This window comes from Squalius cephalus (genome assembly GCF_949319135.1).
Source record: "Squalius cephalus genome assembly, chromosome: 8".
In the NCBI taxonomy this organism is placed as follows: Eukaryota; Metazoa; Chordata; class Actinopteri; order Cypriniformes; family Leuciscidae; genus Squalius; species Squalius cephalus.
Window position 1 is genome coordinate 12,108,788 of NC_137129.1, and position 17,910 is coordinate 12,126,697.

General features: G+C 37.5%; 2 protein-coding genes across 2 annotated transcripts; one reads left to right on the forward strand and one right to left on the reverse strand.

Annotated features, from left to right (window-relative positions):
• Positions 1-341: 341 nt before the first annotated feature.
• maco1a (macoilin 1a) lies at positions 342-11,722 on the reverse strand. Its single transcript, XM_079878396.1, has 11 exons — positions 11,475-11,722; positions 9,876-10,017; positions 9,597-9,723; positions 7,942-8,065; positions 6,814-6,992; positions 5,273-5,765; positions 5,025-5,183; positions 3,721-3,903; positions 3,435-3,555; positions 1,674-1,848; positions 342-1,581 (listed from the first exon to the last, which is right to left on the reverse strand). Exons 1-11 carry the CDS (start codon positions 11,552-11,554, stop codon positions 1,379-1,381), a joined length of 1,986 nt encoding a protein of 661 aa, XP_079734522.1. The 5' UTR covers positions 11,555-11,722; the 3' UTR covers positions 342-1,378.
• A 12-nt stretch (positions 11,723-11,734) lies between these two features.
• On the forward strand, positions 11,735-17,406 carry srfbp1 (serum response factor binding protein 1). Its single transcript, XM_079878395.1, has 3 exons — positions 11,735-11,828; positions 13,363-14,030; positions 15,361-17,406. The coding sequence occupies exons 2-3, from the start codon at positions 13,383-13,385 to the stop codon at positions 17,122-17,124; spliced, it is 2,412 nt and encodes an 803-aa protein (XP_079734521.1). The 5' UTR covers positions 11,735-11,828; positions 13,363-13,382; the 3' UTR covers positions 17,125-17,406.
• Positions 17,407-17,910: the final 504 nt, after the last annotated feature.

Here is a 17,910-nt window from a genome sequence, read left to right on the forward strand (position 1 = left end):
TAAACCAAACAGGCACATTCTGCCTGGATCTTGACACAATCCTTAAACCAATGAAGAAGAAATGTGAAGTAGAACTTTGTAATGAAGCATTAACGGACTGATTTTAGACGGTATCTGCAATGAGAGCTCTAAAAATGATGCATGTATAGTTTGCATTATCTTCAATGACATTAAATGGTGGAGGGGAGAAAAAAATTGGCACATTTGACCAAAATCAAACCATTCAGCAAATATTATAAAATGCAATGAACATGTTAATGCAAATTAGAGACAGCAGAAATAATGGAACACTGATAACTAGTGGATTAAAGTGGGCTTGCTGTTATCTGTGTTTCCCCCCCCCCCTGACAAAACACATGGCAACAAGAGGGCAGATGATTTGAATGCCACACTTGGGAATAACAGGTCATATGGTATGCTGACCAATCAGATGGATTCTATGAGTGGCTGAACATGGCATGGGAAGTGTGTGAGAATATATTAAACAAGATATTTCAAGGCACTGTGTAACATAACAACTGGCAAACAAGACATCATATGTTCAGTTTTTCAACTGGTTTCAACTAAATTCTATTTCAATTTTGTCCGGTAACAAAAAGGACTTGCATTGACCGCAAAATACGACAACATTCCCAAATATTTATGCAGCATTTTTGTCCACAAATACAATGTGAAGATCAGTCCCTTTTTAAGCACGTGGGATTTTTTTCGTGTCTTTGACATCTTGGAAAACAGCATTAGGAGGAACGAAAAATTTGAAAAAAATATATCTAATTCAGATCCAACATCTGTAATGAAATAAATTTTACCTCCCAGAAAACAGATGTACAATACTATGGTCATAATTAAACTGAAATGCACTCTTAATCACTCCATTGCAACGAACACGACATGTTTTCCATCACTAATACTTGTGCCTCATACATTTTTTCCCTTTTCTTTTTACATTCAATGAACTTAAATATGTACGCTTACACCAGGGAAGTTAAAGAAGTCATGCCACCATTTCTGGCACATAAAACGGTTCAGATTCAACACAAAGATGAGGTGGTACTAATAAAGTCATGAAAGGCCTTCATTAAGACCTCACAAAATGGATATAGGATGACAAAAGAACCACAACAGGCTGAAGTGTCGTTACCAAGAAAACAACTTCGGTGTAAGAGCTTCAAAAATAACCTTAAACACCAGGAGGGCAGTTCTTGTTAATGTGACATCCATTATTTCCCCTCTAATCCTCCACATACATTAGCTATAACTACGAAGTCATACTAACAGAGGAGGGGTAAATCAAACAAAAATACTACCCCATCCCATTGGTTTGCATACTGAACTTTTAGACAAATCAAAGAGCAAAGTGGACGATGTGTGTGAACATTCACTTCTTGAGCGGCTGGTAGACGGAGGCATTGGGGTCCAAGCTGGAAGGACTGGTGTCCATGAACTTGGAGGAGTAATGTGGGGTCACAGGGGTCATGTTGTTGGTCTCTGCAGAGTAGGTGATGCTGGGCATGACCGCCATGACCTCTGCGATCTTCTGCTTTAACTCTTTTATCTCCTGATCCTTCTGCAAAATCTGACCTGCGAGCAGGGCAAAAAGACAATAGGTTAGCGAGAGCGGAAGCAGGAATATAGTAGATATAGAGCTCTATTATGACAGGAAAAGAGCAGACCTTGAGCAATCTCCAGCTGTCGCTTGGCATCTCCGAGTGCTGAGAAGAGATCCAGTTTAATTCTGGTCTCAGCACTCAGACTGTTCTCCAAGTGCTGGGTCTTGTCCTGCATGGCCGACAGTGCTGACATCAGAACCTCCGTGTCCTTTTCGTTCTCCTTATATTTACGCAGCTCCTGCACAGAGAAACAAAGAGGCGAGGAAGCATTTGAAGGTACTTTCTAGTTGTAGAAAAGATTTGAAACTGTCAATATGAAACAACATTCACAACTTATTTAACATCCATAATTTGATGTAATTGCTGCATGAAACATTGTAAGGAAAAACTGTAGGGTGAGATTTTTTTCCACCTGAATGGTATGACGCTGCTTCCATATTAGAATAAGAGTTTGCAGCCAATTGTGTAGAGGATTAACATTTTGTCCCAGGAATTAGGTCAAATCTGACCAAACGTTTTGTCCAAGGAATCAGGTCAAATCAGATCAAGCGTTTTGTCCAAGGAATCAGGTCAAATCAGACCAAATGTTTTATCCCAGGAATCAAAACATTTTGTCCAAGGAATCAGGTCAAATCAGATTAAACATTTTGTCCCAGGAATTAGGCCAAATTATACCAAAAGTTTTATCTAAGGAATCAGGCCAAATTAGACCCAAAATTTTGTCCCAGGAATCAGGCCAAATCAGACCAAACGTTTTGTCCCAGGAATCAGGCCAAATCAGATTAAACATTTTGTCCCAGGAATTAGGCCAAATCAGATTAAACATTTTGTCCCAGGAATTAGGCCAAATCAGATTAAACATTTTGTCCCAGGAATCAGGCCAAATTATACCAAAAGTTTTATCTAAGGAATCAGGCCAAATTAGACCCAAAATTTTGTCCCAGGAATCAGGCCAAATCAGACCAAACGTTTTGTCCCAGGAATCAGGCCAAATCAGACCAGACGTTTTGTCTCAGGAATCAGGCCAAATCAGATCAAACATTTTGTCCCAGGAATCAGGCCAAATCAGACCAAACGTTTTGTCCCAGGAATCAGGCCAAATCATAACGTTTTGTCCCAGGAATCAGGCCAAATCATAACGTTTTGTCCCAGGAATAAAAACATTTTGTCCCAGGAATCAGGTCAAATCAGATCAAACGTTTTGTCCCAGGAATTAGGCCAAATCATACCAAATGTTTTGTGCCAGGTATCAGACCAAATATTACCAAATGTTTTGTCTAAGGAATCAGGCCAAATCAGAACAAACATTTTGTCCCAGTATTCAGGCCAAATCAGACCAAACGTTTTGTCCCAGAAATTAGGCCAAATCATACCAAATGTTTTGTCTAAGGAATCCGGTCAAATCAGGCCAAAAATGTTGTCCCAGGAATCAGGCCAAATTAAACTAATTGTTTTGTCCCAGGAAGTAGGCCAAATCAGACCAAACGTTTTGTCCCAGGAAGTAGGCCAAATCAGACCAAACGTTTTGTCCCAGGATTCAGGAATTAGGACAAATAAGACCAAAGGTTTTGTCCCAGGAATTAGGCCAAATATGACCAAATGTTTTCACCCAGGAATCAGGCCAAATGTTTTGTCCCAGGAATCAGACCAAATATAATTTACTTAAAAAAATATACAAAATAATTACAGTAAAATCAATAAAAGATGTAAAAAGGTCCAAGGTCTAAACGTATAGAACTTTCTTGGACAATCACACGTTAACTTAAAAAATATACATAATATTGCTCTTGGGAAAGCACCATGTCAGCAGGGGTTCTGGCTTACTTGCGCTTTGAGCTCTAGCTCTCTGATTAGTTCCTCCTTTAGCTTCATGTCATGCATGAGCTTCTTGCAGTCGGACTCCAGCTCACGTATGCGATTCCTCAGCGAGTCTGTGCATTCCCCTCTGTAAATGGAAGCGAAAGTGAAGCCCACCAGTACAAAGACATAACAAAAGACACATAAATGCACACAAAGCTCCATATAATCATTTAAAGGGTATTTTCCACAGAAAATAGTAAAAGTATATGGGGATGGAACAATATTTTTGGGCGAGTTATTCATGTCTCACCTGGAGGCAGCTGCCAGAGCAACAGCACGTGCGGCTGTAGCCTCTTCCATCTTCTTTCTTTTCTTTTCTTCTGCAAGCTGCTTTTCCACTGCGGCTCGCGCTTCCTGTTCTGCCTTGAGCCGCTTCTCCAGCTGCACAATCATTTGCTTGTCCTTTTGCTTGGCCTGCACAGCGTTATGAAGCCTAAGACAGAGAAGCACATAATCAACACTGGCACAAACAACAGCAGGTAGAGAGATGGAAATGTGCATCTAAGGATACAAATGCAGGTGTTACCACAAAAAAAAAAAAAAGGAGCTACACAAATAAGATGTAAATAAACCTCTAACTGGTCAGTTATGACCAATTAATTAATTATATATTAATTTATTAATATTATATTTTCAGTTTTCATTTTAATTTTAGTTGAAGTTCTAGGAATTGTATTGTGCTTTTGTTTTGTTTAAAGCTTTTTTTTTTAATAATTCTATTTAGCTTTATATTTCAGTTTTAGTTTTAGTCATTTTAGAACTTCAACTTACTTTATTCCATCAGTTGAAAATTAAATAATTCATGAAAATTCTATTTTCACTTGTTTTATTTTTAAGTTTTTATCTAATATTTATAAATTTCAGCTTTGTTTTGAATAACGGAAACTCTCTTTTATTATTTTCTACACTGACAGTCAATTGTCTAATGATCTTTATGCAGGTGTAAATTATTGTCCCTACCTGCAACCTGTTACACTTGTCAGCCCTGATAAGGACTGACCCCTCACAACGATTTGTGATTTCAATGATGAATTTTTAATCTTACACATTTACAGTCGGCATGAAACAGAAGTTGCGATAATCTTTTCTTCCATATTGTACTGTATATCTGAATGAAACTTGATTTTGTCTATCGGGAATTGATTGGATCGTTGTGGTTTGTTGTGATTGACCATTTTGATTTAATGGTGACTTTAATTGACACGGTTCATCCTCAGTGAAAAACAGACCATAGACTAGTGGTCCAGGTAATCAAAGATTGGCCCTGTCCCAAATGGTACACTTCATATGCACTTACGGTCTAGTCCCATTTGTTATTTTAGGTTTCAGAAGTGTGCTTGTGAGCTTTGCGGTCGATATGCTCCCTCGATGGGCACTTTTGCTGAGCCTGCACTGACTTCCACCTGACAGTCTAAGCAGCATTACGCAGCAAACTTGCGGACTCGTAGGAAGACCGCGAGTGCTTAGGGTACCATTTGAGACAGGGTCTTAGAGTCCCCCGGTTTAAAATTTGTATTGGCATATATTAGTAACTAATTGTTGCTGGTTTCTCACTTGTTTTGCAGTAACTCGTTTTCCTGGCGGAGCTGCCCCAGCTCAGAGCGCATGCTTCTCTCGGCACTGCTCAGAGAGCTGATCTGACTGCGCAGGTCTTGCTCCACCTGTCTGCTCGCCTGCAGGTCAGCCTTCAACTTCTTTATGTCCTGCTCAAGCCTGAAAAACAGAGAAAGAGTGAATAAACAGAACAAACACACTCCAATGGCTCAACCGGACCACAGTAGTTGCTGCATGAGGAGTCTTACCGCACTAATGCATCTGGCTTACTCAGCTGGTTGTTAGGTATACAGTTCTCCATCAGATCTCTGTGAGGTGCAAGGTTCTTCCCTGCACACTTCTGTTTCTTTTCACTCCTGCTGGATGAGGAGGATGGTACGCTGCCATTGGTGGAGTTGTGGCTACGGGGGGAGGAGTTTTTGTAATGTTTAGAGGGGGCAGAGCCTCCTCCTCCACCGCCTACCTCCTCTTTTAGGAACAGGTTCTCTGCGCTGCCGCCGAGCTCATTGTTGAGTCTCTTAGTGTTTAGGTGGTTCTCCATATACTCAATGTCCTGTAGTTTAGCATCCACAGTCTGTAAGATGTTGTTGTTTATTCCTATGCTGTGCTGCTGCTGTTTTTTGTCTTTCCCCTTCTCCTTGTACTCCAGTTCAGGCAGAGAGATGGGCAGTTTCTTGGTATTAGCAGTGCCGTTCTGAGCCACTAACACAGAGTCTGCTTCAGACATGCCTTTTGAAGTGGCTGCCAAATGAATTAAAGAGAGATTTTAAGGATACAAGGCAATGCTTTCTGACTGCTATGATTTCAAATGAAAAATACAAATTGGAAAGCATCATGCAAATTAATAGTTTTGTAGTACTAACATATGACATTTTATTTTTGCACTATTTATAATGAGCGCAATATGAAAATCTGCAAGCATGGAACATTAGGCAAAATGTGTGGTATACATCCAAAGCACACAGCGTGGAGTACACTAAACTTGACCCTTTCATTCCCAGCGTGATATCAACTAGGACTTTGAACATATTTTTGATAGTTACCAAACATTACAAACATTGTGTAATAAAAATACAAAATAATCATTTTTACGATAACTGGTTTCAACTTGCAACATTACAAACATTGTGTAATAAAAATACAAAATAATCATTTTTACGATAACTGGTTTCAACTTGCAACAAAGGTCACGTGACAATGTAGTAAAACAAATGTAAAACATTTCAAGTTTATTGTACTGTTTCATAATAATAGTTAAAAAGTATTAAATAGTATATATTAAATACAAAAAACACACTATTGTTCAAAAGTTTTGGGTCATTAAGATATGTTTTAAAAGAAGTCTCCTTTACTCCCCAAGACTGAATTTATTTGATCAAAAATGTGTAATATTGTGAAAAATGATTACAATTCAAAATAACTGTTTTCTATTTGAATATATTAAAATAATATGTAATTACATAAAATGTCATTTATTCCTGTGAAGGCAAAGCTGAATTTTCAGCATCATTACACCAGTCTTCGGTCGCATGATCTTTCAGAAATCATTCTAATATGCTGATTCGCTGCTCAAGAAACATTTCTCATTATAATCAATTTTGAAACCAGTTGTGCTGCTGTTTTGTGAAACCCGTGATTTTTTTTTTTTTTCAGGATTCTTTGATAAACAGAAAGTTTAAAAGAGCATTTATTGGTTGTGAAGTCAATGCCTTGATGATTTTTGACTGACCCATTTTTTGTCAGTGTCAGTTAATATTGTATTATCATAATAGTCAAATGGTAATCTTACCCTCCTCTGTCTCTCGTTCCTGTCTCTGAAGCATCTGTTGTTCTGGGGGCAGGGCCTGCTGTAGGAGCTGCATGTAGAACTCATTTTCCTTCTGCACCTCCTTTTGCTTCCGCAGACGCATCTTATAGCTCACGTAACTCTTGAAGCCGAAGCCCAGCGTCACCACCGGATAGCCAATGCTGTAACAAACGGGTTAGAACAACATGTTACAGAATACAGAAAAGGATTGGTACAACTAGTGATGACTCAACATCAGACACCTTCAAACAGTGGCAACACTCCCATGTGCTGCTATGGAGACGCCATCAGTGTGTTTACAAATACAAAACTGACTGCTGCACTATTAGTAATACAGTTACATCAGCTATTTACTACATGTTGAATAGTAAAAAAAAATTGTGACATTTTATGTGGTGTGAGATTTCATAAACCTTTAAAGAGGACCTATTATGCTCTTTTTCAAAGTCATTTTTCACATATTTTACATTGCAGCACCACTCTTCCCAGTCTGTCTGTAACACAGTTTAGTTCTGATCTCAATGAAGCCCCTCCTTCCAAAAAGCGCAGTGTGCTCTGATTGGCTGGACCAGTGTGTTGTGATTAGTCAACCACTTTGATCACGTTTGATAATGTCACGCCATATCATAACAGCGAGTTTCAACACACTCCTAACGCAACTCAACCAGGCTTCGCCTCTTTTTTTTTTGCATATCCCTTGAGCGGGAATTATTTAAATGAGGAATATTGTGATGTGTACATTCCTGGAAGAACACTCAAGACTACAATCGAGGAATTTCAGGAAACTCCAAAAAAAGTGCTTACTTTGAATGACTTTGTGCTTTTTAACTTTGCAGACCTTTTTCATGCTCAAACAGCAAACTAAAGAACTAAAGAAAGTTGAAAATGTAAAAAAAAAAGCATAATAGGACACCTCTGAAATTATACAAACCTTCATGACTTAATTAAAAACATTTGTTGTGAAGAAAGTTCATGCTGTTTTGTGTTTGTTTTATGGGAAAGAGCAGCATGAACATACTTCATAATTTCTCCTCTTATGTTCCATAACTGAAAGTAAGTCATATTGGTTGGGAACTACATGAGGGCAAGTATGCATCAAACAAATCTTACCAGTGAGCTGCAAATGGACGGCAAAGGTCTACATGAAAATGTTTCAAATCCTTGAATCGGATGGCTGCTTCGATGTAGACGAAAAGAATCCAGAGAGAGACAGTGGGCAGACAAACACCTCGCTCTGTAAAGGAAGAAAATAGAAAGATTATGTATATAACGGTTGACAATTGATCTCTAGCTTGCCGTTAATAGTTATGACATTCTTACGGCATATATAGGAATGCATAATTATTCAAAATATGACTTCTAGTCCATTAGTGATCTTTAGGGTCATCAGTGAGGTTAAATAAAAGGCAACTGATTGTGTGGCAGATCAATAACGTCACAGGTTTCACAAAACAAGCTCAAGGCTGCAAACAAAACCCCAGCTTGCTGAAAGCACCCTCTCTTGTTGAAACACGCGGCAAGTCGTGTGTCAGCAGGAGCAATCACAGTCACAGCTCAAGGCATACTGAAACGGTTTTTAAGGAACAATCACTCAATGTCAGCAATTCTTTTCCTCCTCTCTCCTGAGGTATCACTGAATCGACCCAAGAAAAGGACATATAATGACAGGAGCACTCAAAAATCAATAAAAGATCTCTGCTGTTTAAACTCGGAGTTTAAATTCAAGAGCAAGGTAAATCTCTACATGGAAGCATATATTCAGCAAGGATGCATTCAATTAATTAAAAGTGATAATAAAGACATATATAAGGTTATAAAAGACTTCTATTTCTAATAAATGCTGTTCTTTGGAACTTTCTATTCATCAAAGTATCCTGAAAAAAAGTATCATGGTTCAATATTAATACTACTACTAATAATAATAAATGTTTCTTGAGCAGCATATTAGAATGATTTCTGAAGGATCATGTGAGACTGAAGACTGGAGTAATGATGCTGAAAATTCAGCTTTGCCATCACAGGAATACATTACAATTTAAAATATATTAAAATAGAAAACATTTAGATTATTTATTATTATTATTACTACTATTATGCTACTATTTTAAACTGTAATATTGTAAAATATCTGTACTATTGTACAGTTTTACTGTATTTTAGATCAAATAAATGCAGCCTTGATGAGCATTAAGAGACTTTTTTCAACAAACAAAACAAATCGTACCAACCCCAAACTTTTTAGAGAAAAAAACGCCACTTGCTCAGTTTTCTTTTATGCAATCATCAAACATATTCAAGATGAATGACAGTCCAGAGAGATCTAAATGGTATTGTTTGCATAAGAAAGGCCCTTTCAACATCTCCCTCTCTAGTAACTGCCAGGGAAATGAATAGTTGTGTAATATTTAGCAGAATGATCCTGAATTATGCCACTGAATAATAGGTGACAAAGGCTTTTGGGCACTTACACGCTTAGCAAAACCTCTGATAGAGTATATCAAACAGGAATGTGGAATTATTGGGTTTCTGGAAGCACAACTGAATCCACATGTTTGTATTAGTCAATGGATGCCAATGGCAAAGCTTGCAACTTTCAGTTGCATGATGGAGTATCACTTTCGCAAACACTTGCCACACACCATCCCCATCCAATCAATAGATTCCCAGCATTCTCTAACATTCAATCAGCTCTAATGTGTCAGTTCCCTCACTTCTAAAAAGATACTCATGGAAAGTCTGACGGGACTTGAGCAATGTTGACTCACCTGTATGCCACACGTACTGTACCCAGACATACGTGCTGGCAGCGAAGAACAGCCATTGCTTGGGGATGAACAGGAGGCAGATGATGTCTGACGTGAATGCGACACACACAAAGAACACAGAGAACGCCTGTGGGATAAGAGAAGAAAAGGGTAGAGATAATTGATTTAACCAGTGTAGAACATGTCACTCAAAGACATCAAGACTGGTTTACAAAGGACCAAGAAGACAGTGAACCATTAGTTGCTGAATTACACAACGCTGGGAATTCAAATACTCACCAATCCCTGATATCTAAAGGAATCATAAACACTCCTGATGAAGAGCCAGAAAGGCCACAGATACTCGAACCTGAACTCCAGCACGAAATCAGCCAGCAGAACCAGCGCCCAAACGACCAGGAACTTCAGGTACAGAAAGGTACTGCCAGATCAAGAGAAATTCATAAGAATAAGAATAAAAAAACATATCAAAGTCCATGTCTTAGGCAAATCCTTTCTATAGATGAATTTCAATAACTTATCCAGATTCCATGATGACTTTATAAGCATTTATAAATTCAGTGCTAGGGAGGATTTATTTGTTTGATATCAATAGTAAAAAAAATATTAAAATGAAGAATATATATATATATATATTAAAAAAAATTACATTTTATTTACATATTATACTCATTTGTGTGCAAAAAGAGACTTATGCGAGTATCCATGCAGATCATAACCACAGAAATTTACATTCACTATAGACATTTCCATGACTTTCTACACATTACATTTCCATGACCTTTTCCGGTCATTTGCAGGTTTTTGTTCGAACTGTGGGAATCCATCCCGCATGTTAAAACTATTCAAATATACACAGCCAAAATGAGGTCTTGGCAGAGTACATCTTGGTAGTTTATGTTTATATAAACTCATTTCAGATGGACAGCAGATATAAAGTTTCAGACAACACAGTGCCATGTGGAAGTTGAACAAACCAAAACTTGCAGGATCACATTGCACACAGGGTTTAATCTACACAACTTCCTAGAAGGAAAACAGTCAACAATCAGTTTGTATTAGGATTCCTTCATAACATTCTCCTATATATATATATATATATATATATATATATATATATATATATATATATATATATATATATATATAAAAGAGCGTAGCTGTCAAAAACGTTACAATAATGTGGCATAAACATTTAGCAGCTTAGTTGGTTTCTGGTAGACTATCTTGGACCAGCAACAATAATGTTGATAAAGCTGGGTTTTTTTTTTTTTTTTTTTTAACATGGCACATTCTTAAAAATAAAGATTCCAAAAGGGGGGTTTCAAAGTGACGCCATAAAGGAAAGATTTCTGTTCTCCAGAGAACTTTGAAAAAATATTTTACATGTGAAGACCATTAGAACAATATATATATAAAAATCCTTTTGTGCAACAAAAAGGTTCCATGGGTGTTAAAGGTTCTTCATGTAACCATCAGCCAATAAATAACCTTTATTTTTAAGAGTAGCTGGCTGACCTGCCAATGACCAGCCAAAAATCACCAGCTACCATGATCCAAAACAAACTGGATCTTCCAGCAAGACATAGTCATAGTGATGATGGCTATTAAAGACAACTGCACAACCTGAAGAACATTCATAACATGGCCAGGACTAAATGTAATGCTTATTATTTCAAATGATGCACGACTGAAGCCCATGGATGATACACAAAAGCCAGCATCCACACATATTATGCTTTACTGAGAGGAGTCATAGGTATCCTGGTCTTGAACTGTTGAACTGTGATCTGACTGTGACAGCTCACATACAGCCAAGCTCAGTTCAGAGACGCCATTACGGTGCGGTCGAGTGGCCGTGCGGTTCCCTGTCCGTACCTGCTGTGAATACCCTCGGTGATTCGGTTCCGTTTCAACGGGCGACGGAGTTTGCTGCAGTCCGCATTGCGCCGCTTCATTCTCCACCCTTTAGATTCCTGTAACTTCAAACACTCGAGGGAAACTACGGGAGCGTCCTAATACTGATGCGCATCGCTACGCCAATGCGAGGATGTCAGTGTTTTCCTTCTTTCAGACACAAAGAAATAAATAAAAACACTGTGCGTGAGGCCCTCCCATTTTTATTCTGGAAGCCTCGTGACGTAACGACGTCGTGCGTGCGTTCGCATGTCAAGATGGCGGCGTCCTGAGCAGTCAACTCTTCTGCTTGATTTTCATTATTATATTGTAGAGGTAAGTGTTAATATTGACATAAACTGTGGATGTGAAGGTTTGCATGATAATACTCCAGTAAAATTGGTGGCATTTTATGTAAAGCTTGTGTATATAAGTAGAGCACATTCGATCACTCCAACACATGCCTTCTTCAGCCATGCTTGAAACAAGAATTTGTTGGGACATGTCGCGAGAATAAATGATTATTTGAAAAGAAGTTTTGGAATTAGAAGTGATGGCGAAGTTTTGTTGAAGATTGGTTGATTGTTTAGCGTGTAAGTCACTCGCAGAGTTGTGTTGGTTTCACGAATCTGATCATGTCAACATTGTATTTGCGTTGAATAATGTTGTACAGTTATTACAACATAACATACGCACACATACCTTTTACTTTGCCATGTTATTTTTAACTGTTGTGATGTTAAATAATGTAAGTGATTATTTTGTATTGATTTAATTATGTATTCAGCATTATTTTCTTTTAACACACAAATACTTTTTGTAAATTGCTAGTACATACTGTAACAAGTATTGAATGTTTTTGAAAGAAGTATCTTATGCTCATCAAGCCTGCATTTATTTGATAAAAAAAAACAGTAACATTGTGAAATATTATTTACATTTAAAATAATGGTTTTCTATTTTAATATACTTTAAATTAGAATTAATTTATGTGATGCAAAGCTGAATTTTCATCAGCCATTACTCCAGTCTTCAGTGTCACATGATCCTTCAGAAATCATTATAATATGCTGATTTATTATCAATGTTGAAAGAGTTTTGCAGCTTTTATAACCTGTGATACTTTTTTCTGGATTCTTTGATGAATAAAAAGTTTAAAAGGACAGCATTTATTTAAAATAGAAATCTTTTGTAACAATACACTACCGTTCAAAAGTTTGGGGTCAGTAATATTTTTTTGTCTTTCTTTTTTTGAAAGAAATTAATACTTTTATTCAGCAAGGATGTGTTAAATTGATAAAAAGTGATAGTAAAATATTGTTAGAAAATATTTATACTTTGAATAAATGCTGCTCTTTTTAAATGTTTTATTCCTCAATGAATCATGAGGAAGGTATCACAGGTTCCAAAAAAATATTATAATGATTTCTGAAGGAACATGTGACACTGAAGACTGGTGTAATGGCTGTTGAAAATTCAGCTTTGCTTTACAGAAATAAATTATATTTTAAAGTTTATTAAAATAGAAAACCATTATTTTAAATTGTAATAAAATTTCACAATGTTAGTTTTTTTCTGTATTTTTGATCAAATAAATGCAGGCTTGATGAGCATAAGCCTATGCTCATAATTATCATGAACATAATTCAAAAAAATTTAAAATAGTAATGTTTCCATACTTTTGACCGGTACTGTGTAGTATTTCTGTGCACAAAGACCTTGTGTCTGTGAACAAGTAACGACCCTAGACTAAAATTGAAATGTTGAGATCACATAACTTCATGATGTGAAAACATATCAAAACATAACCAAAAACAAAAATCACATTTCATTAGCATGCTTACACCACCTGTTGCTTTTCTCATTCCAGCTTTCAGAAAGTACATAAAGATGCCAGCGGTACTGAACCTCAGCAATGAGGTGGTCAAGATGAGGCCGGAGGTTAAAAGGGTGAAGGTGCTCCTCATCCGGAAACTCGCCCGTCAGATCTCAGCCCTGGAGAAGAAGAAAGGAAATGAGGCAGACGTGGAGAAGTTCCGCAGGCGAGCGGCGAGGCTTCGGGAGGAGATCCATGAGCTGAAAGTTGTTGTGCCTGACAGTGTCACCAAGGCCGCCTTACAGAAGGACATCAGCTTTGAAAAAGTGTGCCGGAATAAAGAGGCCAGCCTATCCGAGCGGGCCACCGCCCGCATAGCCACACATCCACAGTTCAGCAAGAGAATCCAGAGCATAAAAGCAGCCATCAAAGCTTTCAAAGATGAGAGAATAAATGCAAGAAAAGCAGAAAAACAAGGAAAAGACCATGCAGAGAGTGTCACGTCGCAATATCAGCCACAAGCGGATGATGATGATGATGATGATAGTTCAGAGAAATTAAACGATGATAATGAGACACTGACAGAGGAGGAGGGTGACAAAAACATAGATGAACAGCAAGAGGGGATTGATGGTTCCTCACAGGAGAGCCAGAAGACGAGTCTGGAGACATTAAAAGAACAGACCAATCTGTGCCAGAAAGAAGAAAGATTAACAGTTGAGGTTAGTGTAATTTTAAATGGTGTTTATGAAATTATTTTAGATTAGGTTGAGCACAGGTAAAATAATTGGTCAAGCTATAAACAAAACTAGGGTTAGGGTTAGGGTTAGGGTTATTAACAAAACTACAGGTTACTTAAAGGAAAAGTTCACTTAAATATGAAAATTCTGTCATCACCCTCAAGTTGTTCCAAACCTGTATGAATTTCTTTCTTCTGCTGAACACAAAGGAAGATATTTTGGAGAATGTCGGTAACCAAACAGTTGGTGGACCCCATTGACTTCCATAACACTATGGAAGTCAATGGGGTCTATTAACTGTTGGGTTACAGACATTCTTCAAAATATCTTATTTTGTGTTTCCATGGCCAGTTTCAATGTCCACATTCAAGTCAGAAAATAATCAGAAAGTTTGAAATTGTGAAGTAAACCTGAAAATTTATTTTTGCTTATTTATAATAAAACAGGAAATTTAAGATTTTTGGAAAAACCTGGGATTTGATATTAAAACAAGTATTAAAACTTTAAAAATAATGATTCAGATTCACTTTTCTAGTTAAGAATGGTTTAGTCCAGAAACACTATGGTTCAAAAGTTTGGGGTCAGTAAGATTTAAAAAAAAAAAGAAAGAAATTAATACTTTTATTCAGCAAGGATGCATTAAATTAAGAAGGACTTTTATAATGTTACAAAAGATTTCTATTTCAAATGCAGTTCTTTTGAACTTTCTATTCATCAAATAAGTCCTGAAAAAATGTATCATGGTTTCCACAAACATATTAAGCAGCACAAATGATTTCAACATTGATTATAATAAGAAATGTTTCTTGAACAGCAAATCAGCATATTAGAATGATTTCTAAAGGATTGTGTGAAACTGAAGACTGGAATGATGCTAAAAACTAAAATACACTCTAATGGAAAACCGTCATTTGAAATGTTAATGCAGCCTTGGTGAGCATAAGAGACTTTATTTCTTGCTTCTTAAAATTCTTGTTGTATATATGCACTGTGTATCTTTACAATAAGAATTTTTGCAGCTGCTGTCTTTATAAAATAAATAATTTCAGAACAGGTTCTCCCTACTGTACTGAAATTGTAAAGAACTGTGACCCCAAAACTGATGTACAAACTTCAGAAATACAATTTTGTGTTCCACTGAAAAACAATAGCTTAAAAGTTTGGAACGAAAATGAGTAAATAATGACAGAATACATAACTATTCCTTTGAACGTCATGCTTTTATTCAAGATTTAGACTCTTGGAGTAAACATAATTACTCTAAAGAACTCTTTACATGAAGATTATTCTGAAAATAAAATGCCTCTTACAGGACTCATCTGAAACAGTGGCCGTCCCAATGGAGGTGATCAGGATGAGGAAGGAAGTCAAGAGGACGAGGGTGCTGATCATCAGTAAAATGGCAGAGCAAGTGGCTGCTCTGAAGAAGAAAAAGGGTCCGGAAACTGAGGAGAAGGAAAGCCAAGAGAGAGCAGCTGGAATCCTGAAAGAAATCCAGGCTTTAAGGAGTCTTAAACCAGATCAGGTGACCATGATGGCACTTCAGGAGAACGCTGAGCTTGAGAAGATTTTGCAGGACCCTCAGGCTAGCCCACTGGACAGAGCCATCGCACGTATCATCACACATTCCCGCTTCGTCAACAAGCTCCAGAAGGTCAAAGAAGCCATCGAAGAAGAAAGAGCTAAGGCTGCGAAAGCTGAGCAGAGAATCACTGACAGACGGGACATGCTGCAGTCCAAAAATGAAGAGAAGGAACCAGAGGATGACGACAACAATGACATCAAGGAGGATGGTGACGTAGTAGAGGAAAAATCAAAGAGTTTTTCCACTGAGTTCAATAAGTCTGGTGTTGTAGAGCCAACCGAGAGTAAACACCCTGATGCTTTTGAATTACCACCATCCAAGATCATCACAACATCTTCAGAAAACTCCATAGGGGTCGAAGTTAACTCACAGAATGCAGAGGCCATGGCTCCAAATGTACAAAGTTCTCCTGAAAAGACTTCAACTGTAAGCAGCACAAAGTCTACACCACTGAAGAACGTTAGTAAAGCAGTAGAGGAAAAATTGAAGAGTTTTTCCACTGAGATCAATAAGTCTGGTGTTGTAGAGCCAACCGAGAATAAAGACCCTGATGCTTTTGAATTACCACCATCCAAGATCATCACAACACCTTCAGAAAACTCCAGAGGGGTTGAAGTTAAATCACAGAATGCAGAGGCCACAGCTCCAAATGTCCAAAGTTCTCCTGAAAAGACTTCAACTGTAAGCAGTACAAAGTCTACGCCGCCGAAGAACGTTGATAAAGCAGACAAAGAAATGGAGATCACCTTAATGTCACAAAAGAAACAAGACCTACCTGAGACCAAGAGGCTTGAGGCAGATGAAGAGAGCGATTTATCAGATGATGAGGAGGAGGAAGAGAAGGAATATTTCGATGACAGCACAGAAGAACGTTTCCATAAGCAATCATCTCAGTCTGAAGACAGTGAAGATGACGACTTCTTCCTGGGCAAAGTGAGCAAATTCAAGAAACGGAAAAGTAACCAAGGTAAAGTCGAGGAGAAAAAGAGTGAGCTTCAAAAACCTGACAAGGAGGCCACCAGCAAACCTCACGAGACAAACCTCGACAAATTAAAGTCTGTGTTTTGCTCATCTTTATCCAAATCCACCGTCTCCTCTCAGAAAGCAAAGTATGGGTCTCCGTCTCACAATGACGGGTCAATACCTCCTCGATTCCAGAACCAGAGGAAAGGTCTTGAGAGTAGGATGAAAACATCTCAATATAAAGGCCAAGACCATGGCGCTGACAGGAGGATGGTTCCTTTCAAAACTAACAGACAGACTTTTAAAGATCCTGGACGAAGGCAAGCGGGACCGTCAGGGGCAGGGAGGGGAAGGTCACAGTTCGAGCAGTATCAGAACCAGAATCCCAGAGGTCCACCTGGAAACATGTCAAATCCACCCCAGCAGTCCCTTCATCCCTCATGGGAGGCTAGCAGGAAAAGAAAAGAACAGCAGGCACAAATCACAGCATTCCAAGGGAAAAAGATCCGATTTGATGACGATGATTAAGAAATGTCTGCTAAAGTTCATTTAACGCTTTCGTGTTTTGATTATAATTCTTCCTGTTAATTAATATATTTAGTGAGAATTTGTATTAAAACACAGATAAAACACAATTGTTCTTTGTTTCTTTACAATGAAGCGCTGTTAAAAGCCAGTGTGAATTTCCTGTGATGTATCCCATTTATTTCATAGATAAAACTGTGTAAAAGTTTTTTCTTCAATTGCACACTTACCAAGTCCTCATTGGTATTGTATATTAATACCACAAAATTGTTAACCTTATAATATGGCCAATTTGATAACTTTTGCCTGTTGTATTTCAGAAGTTGCAATACATCTTTCTGTAGGCTAGTTTTCTTAAACTACACACAGATTGTACTGTACACAGAAACCATATTATACAATTCTTGAAATAAAGTCCCTCTCAGTGTTATTTAGTATCATGAATATACTTTTATAGTATTCATTATTCTTTTGAATAGGTATTTACACCGTTAATGTTCCATTTAAATTTTAAAGTTTTAGTAATTCTGTTGTGGTTTTGTCACTTTTCTCTCTTTCTATTTCAGTTTTAGTTGAGTACTAGAAATTATGATTTATGTTGTATTATAAACTGAAATAAAATAAGATTACTTTTTTAAAAATCAGTTAATGTTTATATTTCGTTTTAGTTAAGGATAACAACGCTGTTCTGTTTTACGAGCTTTGGTGGATTTGTCTACTTTTTGCTTAATATTTATGTACATCGAGATCTGTCTGTTAGCATTTAGCCATGTGTTTTTCCATTTGTCC

Bases quoted from the DNA above. Each gene is read 5' to 3' on its own strand.
- maco1a (XM_079878396.1), bottom strand. From the start codon at position 11,554: ATGAAGCGGCGCAATGCGGACTGCAGCAAACTCCGTCGCCCGTTGAAA. The intron at 5,766-6,813 runs GTAAGATTACCA...TTCATTTGGCAG, and splicing joins GGAACGAGAGACAGAGGAGG to CCACTTCAAAAGGCATGTCT. The intron at 5,184-5,272 runs GTAAGACTCCTC...TCTGTTTTTCAG, and splicing joins AAGCCAGATGCATTAGTGCG to GCTTGAGCAGGACATAAAGA.
- srfbp1 (XM_079878395.1), top strand. From the start codon at position 13,383: ATGCCAGCGGTACTGAACCTCAGCAATGAGGTGGTCAAGATGAGGCCG. The intron at 14,031-15,360 runs GTTAGTGTAATT...TGCCTCTTACAG, and splicing joins AAGAAAGATTAACAGTTGAG to GACTCATCTGAAACAGTGGC.